Source organism: Protopterus annectens, chromosome 2.part1, assembly GCF_019279795.1.
Source record: "Protopterus annectens isolate FY-2018-M chromosome 2.part1, PAN1.0, whole genome shotgun sequence".
NCBI lineage: Eukaryota > Metazoa > Chordata > Ceratodontiformes > Protopteridae > Protopterus > Protopterus annectens.
The window spans coordinates 1,394,627,949-1,394,644,021 of NC_056729.1; the positions used below are offsets into that span (position 1 = coordinate 1,394,627,949).

The following is a 16,073-nucleotide window of genomic DNA, read 5'->3' on the forward strand; positions in this document are numbered from 1 at the left end:
GCAGCAGCCTAGATGAGCTACAATCATTTGAGTCCCTGGCTTAAAGACAGTGGTTTTCTAGCTCTTGGGACTTGAGCTCCTGTACTGCTCACATATAAAATGTTTTTAAAAGTATGTGTACTAATGCTCCTCACAAAGTGTCTGTCCTCCATACCCCCTTTTCTCTCTTATTTATCGTCTACCTACCATTCCCTGTTTCTTCTAGATTTTTTCAATGCTATTTTCTATCCTCCCACTTCAACTGCAAATTCCTTTTGTTACATTTACATATACTGTATAAGATTTAAAAACTATTTGTACTGCTCGATGTTATTCTTTTTCTCCTGTATGTAAGCTACATTTCCTCCTACTGTATAAATTGTTGTATAAGGCATGAATTTATCTTGTATCATTTGTTGAATAGTTTGTGGAGATTTTCTCCCTGGGCCTCCACTGAAAACAGGCATTTTCAGCCCAGTAACAAACGAATATATATATATATATATATATATATATATATATACATATACATATACATATATATATATATATATATATATATATATATATATATATATATATATATATATATATATATATATATATATATATAAATGTGTTTACTTTGAACAGATACAGATATGCTGAAAACCGTTTATGAAATGTTATAGAAAATCATATTTTCTAAATGGCTTGTAACCTAGACAAAAAGTGGAATGTAATGAATATTGCCAGCATGAACCACTATAACTTAGAATACAACCTTGCATAGCTAGCTGCTGTAGAGATAAGTTAAGGCATCGCTGGGACAGCAAGATGTCTTGTCTTAAAGAAGATTATATTCTTTGCTCAGATCTCCCTATAGCAATCTCCAACAATGAATGTTTTTCACTTTCTCTCTCTTTTTTTGCTTAAGTGTGTTTAGCCAGTTCAAAACAGTTATGCACGTTACTGTCTTCTTATGCATCATGACAATGAAGGAACTCTGGTAATATTCTTGTACCTCAGTGCCTCAAAGGAACAATAATAAACTGTGTCTATGCTCTGAGGTCTGAGTGAAAGACAGACTTCAGACAGAAAACATACATATTTCAGTGTGTGTGTGTGTGTGTGTGTGTGTGTGTGTGTGTGTGTGTGTGTGTACTATTTGTAAATTATTCCTTACATGTTTCCTGGTGATATTTCTGATGTCCCCGACATACATGATCTTCCCTTGATGTCGAACCATTCCTACACATATCGAATCCTCACAGACCTCTGAAGCAATATAACTGTCTACCTGGATTCCAAGGTCTTTTAGTACTAGAAGTCCTGCAAAGAGAAAAATACAGGTTATTCTAAGGAAGAGCTGAAAAAATTCAAAATTTCTCCAGAGAAAAGTTGAGATAAAGAACAGACATGACAAAAGTCTTCATATGGACGTACATCATGGAATGGAACAAAGTGCTTGCACAGTAATAATCTCACATAAGTGAAGAATAAACACATAAGGAAAGAGGATTCTGCAATGAAATGCTGAGTAGGGTTTATGAAATAAGAATGCAAACTCCTACAGTTTTTTCACATACTGTATTACAAAAATCTGAACAATTTTATTTATAGGTTCATAGGGTCTGTGATGCCTGTGCCCTGGCTCAGCAATCAAGGAGCCTCAATCCTCACCACTAACACCAGTGAGGGGTGTTTCATATAGGAGAAAATGATAACAAATACACACAGTAAAGTGCAATTTCCCTTAAGAGCACACAGAGATCACAGTCAGTTCCGGGGCTGGTCACTCCCTTGTTCTCCAGGTCCCCATTTAGACTCTCCACTGGCACAGCTATCGGGTCCAGCTCTCAGCCAGCTGGGCAAGCTAAAACCTCCAGCACCCTCTCTGTCCAACCAGTGCTTCATGTCCCTACCCAAGTAGCTGACACACACACACTTTAAGATAAGAATTTATACAACACACTGCTGAGGAAGGCTGGCACAGGTTCTTCAGCTGTGCCCCTTTTACCCAGGCTATACAGTAGAAATCACTGCCACCACCCAGCTAATATTTATCAGTTACTCAAAGGCCCTTAAAAGGGTGTCCAATTATTACTGTGCAATATTAGTATCCAATTGGTACTATTGCCCAGGGCTAAAGCTATAGGAGTGGCTTTGTACAATTTTACCAAAGGCATGCAAGTATTCTTAAGAGCTTAAATTATTTCTACACAAAACAGCCACAGTTGAAAGGTTTTAAAATATTTAATAATAAATAATAAAAACACACTACAATACATCTTACTACACAGTGCTAGTCAAGAGTTCAGAGATCTCAGAGAAATACTTAAAATAATTCAGTAGTACAGTTCTGACATCACAGAAAAACACTTAGTCTAATCTTTCTAGTTTCTAGCTATTTCTAAGAGAAAACACACTTCTAAAATAACTTACATATAGAACGCAGGCACAGAGCTGATGAGTTGGATGGTCAAGACAAAAATGCTTAATGCCCTCTGATTCTCTGTTTTTTAAAATCACATTCCTGGTTCCCATTACACCATTCTTCACACTTCCCTGGGCTCCCAGGCTAACATAAACTACATTTAGATTCTTAGCATATCCTTTTGTTATCTTGCAGCTAGTCAAAAAGCAGAGCAATAAAAATACATTTGCATGTTTAAATCTAGCAATTTAACTCTTGGTTAAAACAACAGAAAGAATGTCTTCCTCTAGACAGGCTGGAGCTGACTTTAGATCAAAGGGTCATATGTCTTACTTAGTCAATAGACAGCATTGTTGTGACATTTTTTTCAGTTCCACATCTAACATTAGTTTTTCCATTTAAGACAACAGGCCTGTGGTTCACATTAATATTTACTGGCTATCTGGCTAAGCTGACAGTCTTCACCCCCCCCCCCCCGGAGAACTCAAGCTTGTTTTTAAGTGACCATTGAGAAATGCTGCTTAAGAGAGTTAGGTCTATCTAAGTGTAACTCACCCCATTCCCTGTCTTGAGAGCCCATCTGCACTGGCATTGCTAATCCCACTGCGGTGCTGCACTGACATATCATATGCTTGCAACCCCAGCCTCCATCTTAGCAACTTGGCATTTTGCTGGCTGGCTCTGTGTAACCATGTTAGGAGGTTGTGATCTGTCATAATAGTGAATTTTGTTCCATACAGATAAGGCTGAAGTTTCTGCAGTGCCCACACTATGGCTAGACATTCCTTTTCTACAATTGTATAGCATTCCTCCCTGGGTTGGAGCCTACGACTGAAACAAACCACTGGGTGCTCTTCTCCCTCTGAAGAAATCTGGCTAAGTACAGCCCCCACCCCATGGTTCGAAGCATCTACCTGCACACCAAGTTCTTTGCTGTAATCTAGACTGGCTAACAGAGGGGGTCCTCCCAAAGCTTCTTTCAGCTTCTGGAATGCCTGCTCACATGCTGGAGTCCACACTACCTTATCTGGCCTGTTCTTTCTTGTCAGGTCTGTGAGGGGAGCAGCTATGGTACTATAACTGGGGATGAACTTTCTGTAGTACCCTGCTGTCCCTAAAAATGCCCTCACCTGCTTTTTGGTAACAGGTGCAGGCCACGCTTGAATGGCTTCCACTTTGGCAGGTTCTGGCCTTATCTTACCACTCCCCACTCTATGTCCTAGGTAGGAGACCTCTGCAAAACCCACCTGACATTTGCTCGGCTTAATGGTCAACCCTGCCCTCTGTAGTCTGCCCAGCACCTCCCTGACATGCTGAAGGTGCTCTGGCCAGGAATGGCTGTAAATGGCAATATCATCTAGGTAAGCAAGGGCAAACCCTCCTGCTAGGATATGATCTACCAGCATCTGGAAAGTTGCTGGGTCCTTCTTCATCCCAAAGGGCATCTTGGTGAACTCATACAAGCCAAAAGGAGTCACAAAGGGGGACTTCTCTCTAGCACTGGGAGTCATGGGCAATGCCACTAACCCTTTGTAAGATCAAAGATTGTAAGATACTTAGCCCCACCCAGCTGCTCAAGGGCCTCATCTGTCTTAGGCATGGGGTAAGCATCTGACTCCGTGGGACTATTTAATTTCCTGCAGTACACACAGAACCTGGTGCTGCCATCCTTCTTTGGCACCAGCACCACTGGGGAGGCCCAGGGACTGCTGGACTCTTGAATCACACCAAGTTCCAACATCACCTGTACCTCCTCCCTCAGAGTCTGTTTGACTCTCTCAGGCACTTTATAAGGGGCCTGCCTAATAGGCCTTTGGGGTCCTGTGTCCACCTGGTGCTGCCCCAGGTGGGAACACCCTGGTTTTCGAGTGAACATGTCCCCAAATTCCTGTAACACTGCTCGGATTTCTCAAACCTGGGTAGGAGATAGCTGCTGGGACATTGCTACCTCTTCCACTGAGGTGTCAGCCCGAGCCTCACTGAGGAGATCAGTCCCCAGATCTCCCTCAGACTCCTCCTGCAATCCACTGGAAATGCTCAGCACAAGGGCCTCCCTATCATGGTAAGGTTTCGTCATGTTAACATGGTACAATTTGTGCCCCTGCCTTCTGCCTAGCAGTTCCACCATGTAGTTTACATCACTTACCTTTCTTACCACCTTGTAGGATCCCTCCCAAGCTGCTTGCAGCTTGTTGTATCCAACAGGAATGAGAACCATTACCTGCTACCCCACAGCATACTCTCTAGCTCGAGCATTCCTGTCATACCACACTTTTCTGTTGTTGGGCTTCTGCCAGGTTCTCCTGGGCCAAGCCCATGAGTTTCCTGAGCCTTGTCCTGAGGTTTAGGACGTATGCCACAACAGACTCCTTGTGAGATTCGCACTCACCTTCCCACTCATCTCAAATTAAATGTAGGGGTCTCCTCAACCTATGCCCATACAGCAACTCAAATGGTGAAAAGCCTGTGGTTTCCTGGGGAACCTCTCTGTAAGCAAACAACAGATGGGGCAAATATTTGTCCCACTCCCTCTTAAACTGATCTGCAAATGCCCGTAGCATGGACTTGATTGTAGAGCTTAACCTCTCAACAAGACCATTAGTCTGGGGATAGTAGGGGATGGTCTTCATGTGTTTCACACCACAGGACTTCCACAGACAAGCCAGCAGGTCTGACATGAAATTGGCACCTCTGTCAGTCAGTATTTCTTTTGGGAAATCTACCCTGCTGAAAATCTCTAACAAAGCATTTGCCACCTTCTCTGCCTCAATGGAGGAGAAAGCCACTGCCTCATGGTATCGTGTAGCATAATCCACTACCACTAGGATATACGTTTTCCCTGTGGAACCTGGGGTACTCAGAGGACCCACAATATCCATAGCTACCCTCTAAAATGGCTCCTCAATCACAGGCAAAGGCGTCAAAGGAGCTCTCACCTTGCCTCCTGCCTTGCCTACCTTTTGGCACTGCTCACAGGTCCTGCAGTACCCTGTTACATCTCTGGAAATTCCAGGCCAATAGAAGTTCAGCATAATATGCCTCTTTGTATGTTTTATGCCCATATGACCTGCAAAGGGAATCTCATGGGCTATGGCTAGAAGCGTCAGAAGGTTGGCTCTAGGCACTACCAACTGCTGTACTCTCTCACCTTCTAGCCCTCCCTCAGGAGTCCACTCTCTGTATAGTAACCCTTTGTCCCAGTATACAGATTCCCCCTTTCCCTGAGAATCAGGTGCCTCCCTAGCTACCTGCCTCAGGCCTTGCAATGTAGGGACTGGCATCTGAGCCTGTCTCAACTCCCTCCTTGTAACCCTTCCCAGCTCCCGGAAGTCTGGCATCCTCTGACAGTGGTGCCTCACTGTCAGCCTGGGTGCTACTACTCACCTCTACCTTTGCAGTCACTCTGTCCAAGGGAACATCAGTACCCACAAGCAGCTGTGGCTCACATTCAGTCTCACTGCTACAGAGTAGCTCACTCCCTGAAGTAACCACCTCACCAGTCTTTGCTGCAAGTATGCAGTCTGTCTGTGTCTCCCCCAGGCTACCAGACCCATATGCTTGTCTCCTAGCCTTACTAAGTGTAACTGCATAAGCACACGGTACTGCCTCATCCAAATCCTTCCCTATCAGGACATCTGCAGGATGGTAGTTCAATACCCTTGTTGTCTCAAGACAACCTACTATTGGCATTTTGTCTTCCCCACTTACCTCACCTTTTGTTCCCCACCTTGCCTCTGTGGACAACTGTATGCCACATGGCCCCACTGGTTGCATTAAAAACATTTAACCCTTGGTCCTGGACGTGTACCTAGACTAGTGGCTTCCCCTGCTACTGGCAGATTCTGTTGGGGCAGTATGTGCTGCCCACCATGGGTTCCTTTAGACCTATGAGCAGTACTGAGGGTCCCCTTCCTGTGCAGGTCTGCCCTGCTTGCCAGGCATAGGTCTTCTTCCCCAACTCATCTGAAGTAGCACACTGTCTATCAGCTAACCAGATCCTCATGTCCTCAGGCAAAGTGCTAAAGGCTTGTTCCCTCACCAAAAGGTCTGCCAGCCCTTCAAAAGTGGTAAGCTGACATCCACTCACCCACCTATGGAAATAAGTGCTCAGTTCAGCAACATATTCACACACACTTTCATCTGCCTTGCGTCTATGCTCACAAATCGTTTTCCTATACATTTCAGGTGTTAGCTTAAACAATTCTAACAAGTGATTTTTGACAACAGTATTATCAAAACATGCAACGTCAAACATTTTTGACAAAACAGTTACAGCTTTACCATGGATTAAGGGGATCAGGAACCGTACCCAACGCATTTGGTCAACACCATATTGTTTGCATACTCTCTCAAACAAACAAACTCAAACAGTTACTCCCTTCCCCATTATCTCCATGTCTCGGGAAGAGAGTCAGCATCTCCTTCTCATGCTGCCTCTGCCTCTCCTTTTCCTCAGCTTCCAGGTGTAGCAGTTTGTCATTCTCCTCAGCCACCGAACGTTGCAGTCTTTCAGTTGCTTCTAGTTCCACATGGCTGGCCTCCAACTCAAGCCTCTTTAGCTCCAGATGGATTTTTACGTCCTCTGCAGAAAGATTGAGCTGTCCATTCTCCAAGGGTATTATATCTCCATTGCCAGTTTGATTGTCCGCCTGTTTGCCGTTTTCTGATGCAGCTGTAACCAAGGCTGCAATCAGGTCTGCCTTAGTCAGGTTTCCATGCACCAGTCCCCTAGCCTGGCACATCTCCACCAGCTTGCTCCTTGTCAGCTTTCCATACTCCTCTGCTGACATGCTGCCTGCTCACCCTGACTAACTAAACTAACAAAAGAAATAAAGCAATTGTGATCTGAACTCTGAGTATTCACTGCATGGCTGATTTAGAGTGCAAAACACCTTCAAAGCTCACTGTACACAGTTACAGGAATTCACTCTACCCACACCACTATGAACCAGTTAGTATTTGCCACCAATTAATATGTGATGTGGATATCCCACCGCTGCCAAACAATTAATATGTGATGCCCATGCCCTGGCCCAGTAATCAAGGAGCCTCAATCCTCACCACTAACACCAGTGAGGGGTGTCTCATATCGAAGGAAAGGATAACAAATACACACAGTAAAGTGCAATTTTCCTTAAGAGCACACAGAGATCACAGTCAGTCCGTGGCTGGTCGCTCCCTTGCTCTCCAGGTCCCCAATAAGACTCTCAACTGGCACAGCTATAGGGCCCAGATGGGCAAGCTAAAACCTCCAGCACCGTCTCTGTCTAACCAGTGCTTCGTGTCCCTGCCCAAGTAGCTGACACACACACACACACACTTTGAGATAACAGCTTATACAACCACACAGACACTTCTGGGGAATGCTGGCACAGGTTCTCCAGCTGTGCCCATTTTACCAAGATTATACGGTAGAAATCACTGCCACCAACCAGCTACTCAAAGGCCCTTAAAAGGGTGTCCAATTATTACTGTGCAACATTATTATCTAATTGGTAGTATCGCCCAGGGTTAAGGCTATAGGAGTGGCTTTGTACAATTTTACCAAAGGCATGCAAGTACTCTTAAGAGCTTAAATTATCTCTACACAAAACAGCCACAGTTGAAAGGTTTTAAAATATTTAATAATAAAAACACAAGACAATACTTCTTACTATGCAGTGCTAGTCAAGAGTTCAGAGATCACAGAGAAATACTTAAAATAATTCAGTAGTACAGTTTTTTTTTACTTTAACATTTTTTTATTTTGAAGTATATTTTGTCAGACATTACATAAATTCAAAATGAAAAACATATATACAATTCTAAAACCTATAAATATCAGAACATTATTTAACTATACACATTAGTGTCTATACAGGAAAAAGCAATAATACATTTAAGTAGATTGTGAAGTATGATAAATCATTTCATAAATCTTTGTCCATTTTTTCAAATATTTACAGTATTTTCATCCAAGAGTTATAAAGTGATGTAGGTCTGGTTGTTCTGTTCTTTAGTGTAGATATTTCCATATGCCCAACAGTTAAGGATAGTTTTTTTAAACTCCTTAAACGTGGGAGGAGATGTGCTTTTCCAGTGTATGGTGATAATTTTGCGTGCAACTGCCATCAGTGCCTATAGTATCTTGAAATCTTTTTCTGGCGCACAATCCGGGATAGGAGTGTTGAATAATATCATTGATTTTTTTAATTAATAATCATCATTGAAGACAATCTGAAAAAAAATAATATTTTTCCAATACAATGTGAGATACTTACAATCATAGAAAATATGTTGCCAGTCAGCTCTTATTTTAGTTTGACATCTCCAGCATTTATCTTCACTAGCAAATAATTTGGCTAATTTGTGCGGTGTGTAAAAACTTCTGTTTAAATATCTCCAAGTGAATAACTGCCAATATATTGACAAAATTGATTGTTTTGATGATTTTAAGATAATCATTTTCTCTTCTTCATTAGGAGGATGGTTGTTTATCTCTGTATGGTAATCCCAGTAGTTGCCTACAGAGTAGACTTTTGTTTTTTTAATAAGTTTGTAAATATTAGACAGGTAACCATTACCTTGATAAGGTTTATTTGTGATTATAATAAGATATTCAATACATTCTGGAACAGTTTGTTTGACTGTTACTTGCATTTGTTCAGTTCTATTTATAAAGTATTGTCTTATATTTTGTAGAAGTAGCCATGAATCATTATTTATATTATATTTGTTAATTATTTGATCATTAGTTAATATTTTCCCTTGTTCTACTAGTTGATGCCAATAGTTTATTGTACCTTTCTTTAGTATATTTATTTTTTGAATTTGGGATGTATCATGAACAGTAGGTTTAAAGGCTACTGAAAAGGTCAGAAAAAAAACAAGAATTAATATTTGTGACTTTGTTTTTATATTTTTTAAAAGTTGTTAAGGTAACATTTATATATTTTGAAGGCAAGTTATTGCTTTTATTTTTCCCTACTAGGTGATCTTTTAACAATCAGACTAGTGGTGATGGTATCATGGTCAAACAGTCTTTTATATGATTTTGACTAAGTTCTATATAAATGTGTTCATGTATTTGTTTCCAAATAGGCATATAATGAGTATTTAACCATAAAGTTATATTTTTGACAACAGATGATATAATATATATCTCAATGTCTGGTAGAATAATTCCTCCTTCTTCCCAATTTGGTAGATGTTTATTTAAAGCAATTCAAAGTTTATTTGGGAACCAAAAGAAGTTTAGTATTAGTTTGTTAAATCTTTGGATGATATACTTGGGAGGTGGCAATGAAAAGCATTGTATTAGATATAATATCTTGGGAAAAATGACTGACTTAATAAGATATAATCTGTCTCCCATTGTGAATATATATTTGTTCCAGTTAGATATTGCTTGCTCTGTTTTATCTAATGATTTTTTATAATTAAATATAAGTGAGTCTGTTCAATCGTCAAGCAGATCTATACCTAAATATAATATTTTGTTGCCTTCTGCTAGGAATTTGGAATATTTTTTGTTTATGTTTCTTTTTGGTATTGCATGACATGAATTTTGTTTTGTTTTCATTAAAGTGTAAAATTGAGACTCTTTGAAAGTCTTTTATGTCATTAAATAAAGCCTGTAAAGATTTGTCACTGTCTGAAAAGGTTAGAAGTATGTCATCAGCAAAAAGTTGTAGTTTAAGGTTCAACATTTTGTTAATATATATTCCTTTAATGTTATTGTTTAACCTAATTTGAGTTGCAAAAGGTTCTATTATTAAGGCAAATAGCAGCAGTGATAAAGGGCAACCTTGTTTAGTTCCCTTTTTAATTTGTATAGGTCCTGATCTATATGATCCTAATTTAATATATGCTATAGATTCTTTATATAATGATTGGAAGAGAGTATTAAAATGTGTGGGAAATTTATATCCTTTTAAGACTAATGTTAGAAAGTTCCAGTTAACTGAATCAAGGGCTTTGTTAATGTCTAGAGAAATTATGTTTAAATCAAAATGTATTTGTTTAGTATAATCTATTAACATCAAAATTCCTTTAAGGTTGTCATGTGTTATTTCTTCCTTTTAATAAGCCTGTTTGGTCTTCATGGATTAACATGGGGAGAAAGTGCTTGATTCTGTCTGCATATATTGCCATGAACATTTTATAATCTATAAACTATGCAAATATTCACAACGAAGCAGCCAGGCAACTCCTTAAAGTTCTTATGCATAAAAGTTTTTATTTTTATCTATTCTCTCAGCAATGAAGCACTTGTCCTGTGAATTATTTGTTGTTTTATTTTATTAACTATTTTATAATTGATGTTTAATAATGATATCGGTCTATATGATGAGCATTGTTTATCATCTTTGCCTTCTTTAAGTATAGAGGATATCAGTGAATATTTCCAGGAGGGTGGGACATTTATATATTGTTTTACTATGTTATATACTTTCAAAAGTAAGAATATAGCCTGATTAGGGAATTAATTTATACATTTCAGGTAATATATTATCTGAGCCAGGTGCTTTATTTACTTTAAGTTTTTTTAATTTATGATTTCAGTTCCGTCACAGTAATTGAATTATTTATAGTATCTATTTGTTCTTGTGTTAACCTAGTATGAATTTTATTTTCAAGGTAGTTTTCTATATCTTTAGTGGGTATTTCTTGAGAATTTAAAGAGTTATCAGAGTTGTATTGTTGTCTAAACGCTTCCAAAATATTATTTAGATCTCTTACTTTTCTCTTAGTATTAGGTATATCAATTTCTTTAATTTGTTTAGATTTGATTTTTTTTTGTTCTGTTTGCTAATTGTTTCTGGTGCTTTGGATTTGTAGAATAAGAATTTCATTTTATTTTCTCTAGATTAATCATAATCTTAATGATGTAATATTTCTTCATATTTACTATGGGTTTGTAATAATTCCAGAACTAAGTCTGCATTTCCTTTTTGAACTTCCAGCTTCAATTTATCAGCTTTCTTGTGTAATTCTAACACATCTTTATTCCAGGTTTTTCTTTTGTTAATGTACCAAGATAATACCTTCCCACACACACACACACACACACACATATATATATATATATATATATATATATATATATATATATATATATATATATATGTGGTTTTAATTAGTCCCAAATAAATATTTCAGAGATGTCCTCTGTTATGTTTAAGTCTAGAAATGTTTTAATTTCTTTTTCAAAGAATTCTTTAAACTCTGTTAATTTTGTGATTGAGGGTATTTGCGTGATGGGATTTGTATATGTATGCTTAAGTTCTATCTCAAAAACTAAAGCACTATGGTCAGATAGTGGACAATTTATTATTTACCTTTATCAATTTTTGTTATTAAGCCATTAGATATGTATATCCTGTCTATTCTAGAGTTAGTTCTATCCATATGTGAGTAAAAGCAATATATTAATGAGTCTGGGTTAGCAAATTCATTTATATCTTTTTGTGTCTGTGAATTTTAAAAGTGCCTTTGATATAGGCAGTTTTCTTCATGCAGTTTTTGAATCTGTGTCCTTGTCATCTATTATACAGTTAAAATCTCCTGCTATTATCAGGCTACCTTTGGCTAAGTGGATTATTTCTTCAAAATGATGCTTAACTGTTTCTAGTCCAAGTCCTGGCATCAAGTATAAATTTACTAAAGTATAGATTTTCTTATTTAATTCCATAGACACTAGACAAAACATACCAGCTGTATCACGATAGGTGTTAATTACTCTGGGAGATATGATTTCACTATGGATTAATATGGCTACTCCTCTTTTCTTTTGTTTATATTGAGAGCTTGCCAGTACTGTGTAGTTGTTAATGTTAATATTGTTTATATCTATGTCTAACAAGTGTGTCTCTTGTAAAAATACTATTTGTGGCTTATGTAAGCTTATATATTTGAATAAACTTCTCCTCATTACTATTGTTCAGACCACTGACATTTACAGATAAACATTTCATATTTTACTTTATGTTTGATTTGTATGAGAGTTTATGGAAGCAATTTTGACCCTTGATTTTTTTTATAGAAATGCTTTGATTCTTTATTCAAATTTGTATTCTGTATATTTCCTGTAGACACCAAACCATTATAAAAGAAAAAATGAACTGCTAATCATATGATTTCAAATCGTATAATATAATCCCTATCTCTATGAGGTAATATACCTCTTTGCCTGACTAGTAAAACTACCCAGACAAACCTTCTAACCTTGTGAATAGTGTTTAGACTAATCTCTCTTAACCTCTAAATCAGTATAGCATTATTTGCATAGCTTAAAAGAAGACTATAACCAGCTAAAAAGTAAATATGTGAAAATGTGTATTACAATATTGTTATCTACAGATCTAAAATTCACAACATGCTTAACACAGTAACAATGTTCTTATTTTATATATGTTTCCAATCAGGATTCAAAAGCAAGACTTCAAACTTAACATTCAGTATTATTTCAAAATCATGTAGTAATTTACATGTCATTCTAATACAATCGAGTTGTTTTTGGTTCTTATTAAAAATGTTCTGGTATCTTTATATGAAGTTTAGATTAGGTACTTTGTTCAGGTTTCACATTATTTTATATTCTTTCTAAACCATTTAGCAACATTTAATTATGTCTATCTTGTCTTATACTTGTCATAAAGATAACGTAATATTAATAATATACTTCTAAATAAATATTTGTATCTGTATATAAGTATGGAGTATATTCTAAAAACAGAGCTATAATAATTGCTCGTTAAAACAAATGAAATGACTGACTCTCTGGGTTTGCATGAACCAAATGTCTAGTAGCTGTCTGTAACAGAAAAGGGGGCTATGTTCCTGGAACTGGTAGCATCTATTACATTACAGATATAAATAGTTTAATGATGAAGTGCTACATACAGATTGACAAAATGTTGTAACCATATAAAGAACTGTAATGTGTAATGAACAGGAGTTTAAACCTCTGAGGTTTACATACATATTAAATTATTTAAGGTACTTTTCCGTTATACCATCACCAGTCTGTGCCACCACATTGCCAGTACTTCAGTAGTAGACACAAGTTTCAGTGTGACAAGTATACCTATATAGGTGATAAACAAGATTCTTTTTAATGGAAAAGAATCTAAGTCACAATGCAGTTCGTGTTTCAGTGGATGCTAATAAATACTTTACCAGAATACAGCAGCTGCCCTTCTAATTTTGAAAACAACTATAGAGGACATCTGAAGACTGCAATAGCTGCTAGTAAGATTTCCACCAAAAATGCCACCTTAAGATTCAGTTCGCTACTCTCTGGGAACTGATGTTCATGATATCCTTCCAGATACTTGTATAATGACTTTTAGATGAAATAAAAATCTAAGTCAAATATTGGTCAAAGTGAATTAGAAACAGGGCTGGGACTTGGAACATCAGGTTAAGAAAAATGTTAATTAGAGTATAGTCATAACTAGTTTATGTAGCGCCCAATTCAGTGACTCAGTTTAACTATATCAAACCTCTTGCTACATATGTGACAAACAGCCTGCTATAGCTATTCCACCATATAAGAAATATTGTAACCCTGACTGTAAATGCAGCATCTGCATTAATTTCTGAATGCTGGTACACAGATCTATAATTATCAAAACACGTGTAGTGGTGTAGCAACGTTTTATTGGATCTGTTAACAGTGTTTCTGCTGCACTTGTGCTGTAGTATATTCTTTAGTATTCAGACCGATCAACTGTCTCTGTGTTGGGAGAATTTACCTATTTTTATATCTGATTTACTCATGCATATGATATACCCAAGAAAGGCTGCTTGTCATTAAACATTTCTACTCCACTTAATGCTATTTACGTGTTCCAGTAATATGTGACAAGTGCTCATTTTGTATTTCTGCTTACAGAAGGACAAGCTAGTAGGGACTCAATGGATAAGCACCTCATTTAGCATATTTTTAGTTTTACTAATGTGTACAGGTTGACTGAAGTGTAAAAGTTCTTATTTGATGTGTCAGGTAGTTTGAATAGCTGAGTTCGTGTTTTAACGTGTGATTATTTACATGGGCTTATGGTTAGCAGTACTGAAATTGTAAAAAGCAAGTGTACTTCCGTGGTTTGCATCTCTGCATTATGAGGCTGTGATTACATACTTTTAAGAGACTACGTACGCAGGGAAAGAATGGTCGCAGAACGAGTTTAACATTCCTGGTGTGGATGATGCTTTAAAATTCATGTAAACAGCTCGAGGAACAAGGTGGGAAGGAAAATATGATTTTTCTCCTTCTTGATTAAGGTAATGTTCACGCAACTAGAATGTATTGTTCACGGTTGTACAATTTGCATATGTAACTGCTTCTATGTCAACTACAAAATGCTGCAAAGCACAACACAAACTGAAAGTTTGATTAATCGCTCCTGCAAGTATTCTGTTTCAGTTTAAAAAATTCCAATACTTGTAATTAAACATCTAGTTTAAGGGGGCATGTAACAATAAATTCTAAACATTTTAAAAGCCTTGTTAGTTCATTTTATCACAAAGTAATCTAACATTTATGTGGCAGTGAAACAGCCTCTATGACAACTTGATAATCAGGAACATTCATTGATAAAGCAACATTTACTAGTTGTTTCTATAAATAATCCAATTAATTTAGAGCATCCAGAACTGAACATTTAGTTTAAGACTACAACCAATAAGAAACTTCAAATACTTTTTGCAACCCATTTAATCTATAATATCAAAGACTTATAAAACATTTGCATGTCAGTGGATGCTCATATACGGGCATTTCTACTTGTTATTGCTTTTTTATGTTAACTGTGGTGGTGGTGCTGCGGTAGCATTGTCACCTCATAGCAAGACGTTGTCCCGTTCGATTCTCAGCTACAGCGTCTTCTGTGTGGAGGCATACGTGAATGGGGCGTGCCTTCGTTGAAGGTTGTGCATCATGGCTGGTAACCCGGTATGTAAAAGTCCACTACCAATCATTAGCGGACCGGAGTTCCGCTATGGCGACCCCTAACCGGGAAAAGACGAAAGACACAAATTGCTTTATATGTTAACTATAGAGAAAAGTTTCACAATTATGAATCTCGGCTTATTTTTGACTGAAGAAGTATTTCCAGAGGCTGTTAATGACCTGTGTGCTCGTTCTATGCCATATAAAAGGGCTTCAGACAATTTCCCTATGTTTGGTATCCGGGTGGTGAGAAAGTTTATTATGTTATCTCCTTTTGCTTTTTCTGGTAAGCCATATATTCAGATGTTGTTTCTTCTTGTTCGGTTTTCCATATCATCAAGCTTTTCTAATAAGTATGTATTTTGTTGTAACAAAAAATCTGCTTGTTGTTCTTCTGTTAGAAGTCTAGAGTCAATCTCATTTAATGACTATTCTATAAGTGAAATTTGCCCTTTCTGTTGAATAAACATTTCCAAAAGTTGCTCAAGTTGTTGAGAGCACATTTCTTTGAAAGTATCTATTTTGTTATCCATCTTATCTATCTTAATTGTAAGTTCCTGTATATTTGAAATAAGAGAATGCAGTTCCTTTCTGATGCGTCCTGAGTTGAGCTCTTGAGATGATTCATGATGTATAGCTGATTGTGGTGTTGTCTTTCCAGTGGTTAATTTGACAGGAATTATCCAAAAATAAACAGTAAAACTTCTTCTGTAGATGCTCCAAAGTATTAAGAATTAGTTAATA

The 16,073-nt window shown here is 37.4% G+C and overlaps 1 protein-coding gene across 7 annotated transcripts in view; it reads right to left on the minus strand.

Annotated features, from left to right (window-relative positions):
• Positions 1 to 16,073, minus strand: part of DNMT3A (DNA methyltransferase 3 alpha) — a 5,166,949-nt gene that overhangs the window by 608,623 nt on the left and 4,542,253 nt on the right. For all 7 annotated transcript variants that reach the window (XM_044062880.1, XM_044062879.1, XM_044062877.1 and 4 more), the window contains one exon: positions 1,145 to 1,290. In XM_044062880.1, the coding sequence (XP_043918815.1) occupies positions 1,145 to 1,290 (146 nt within the window). The remainder of the gene's footprint in view (positions 1 to 1,144; positions 1,291 to 16,073) is intronic.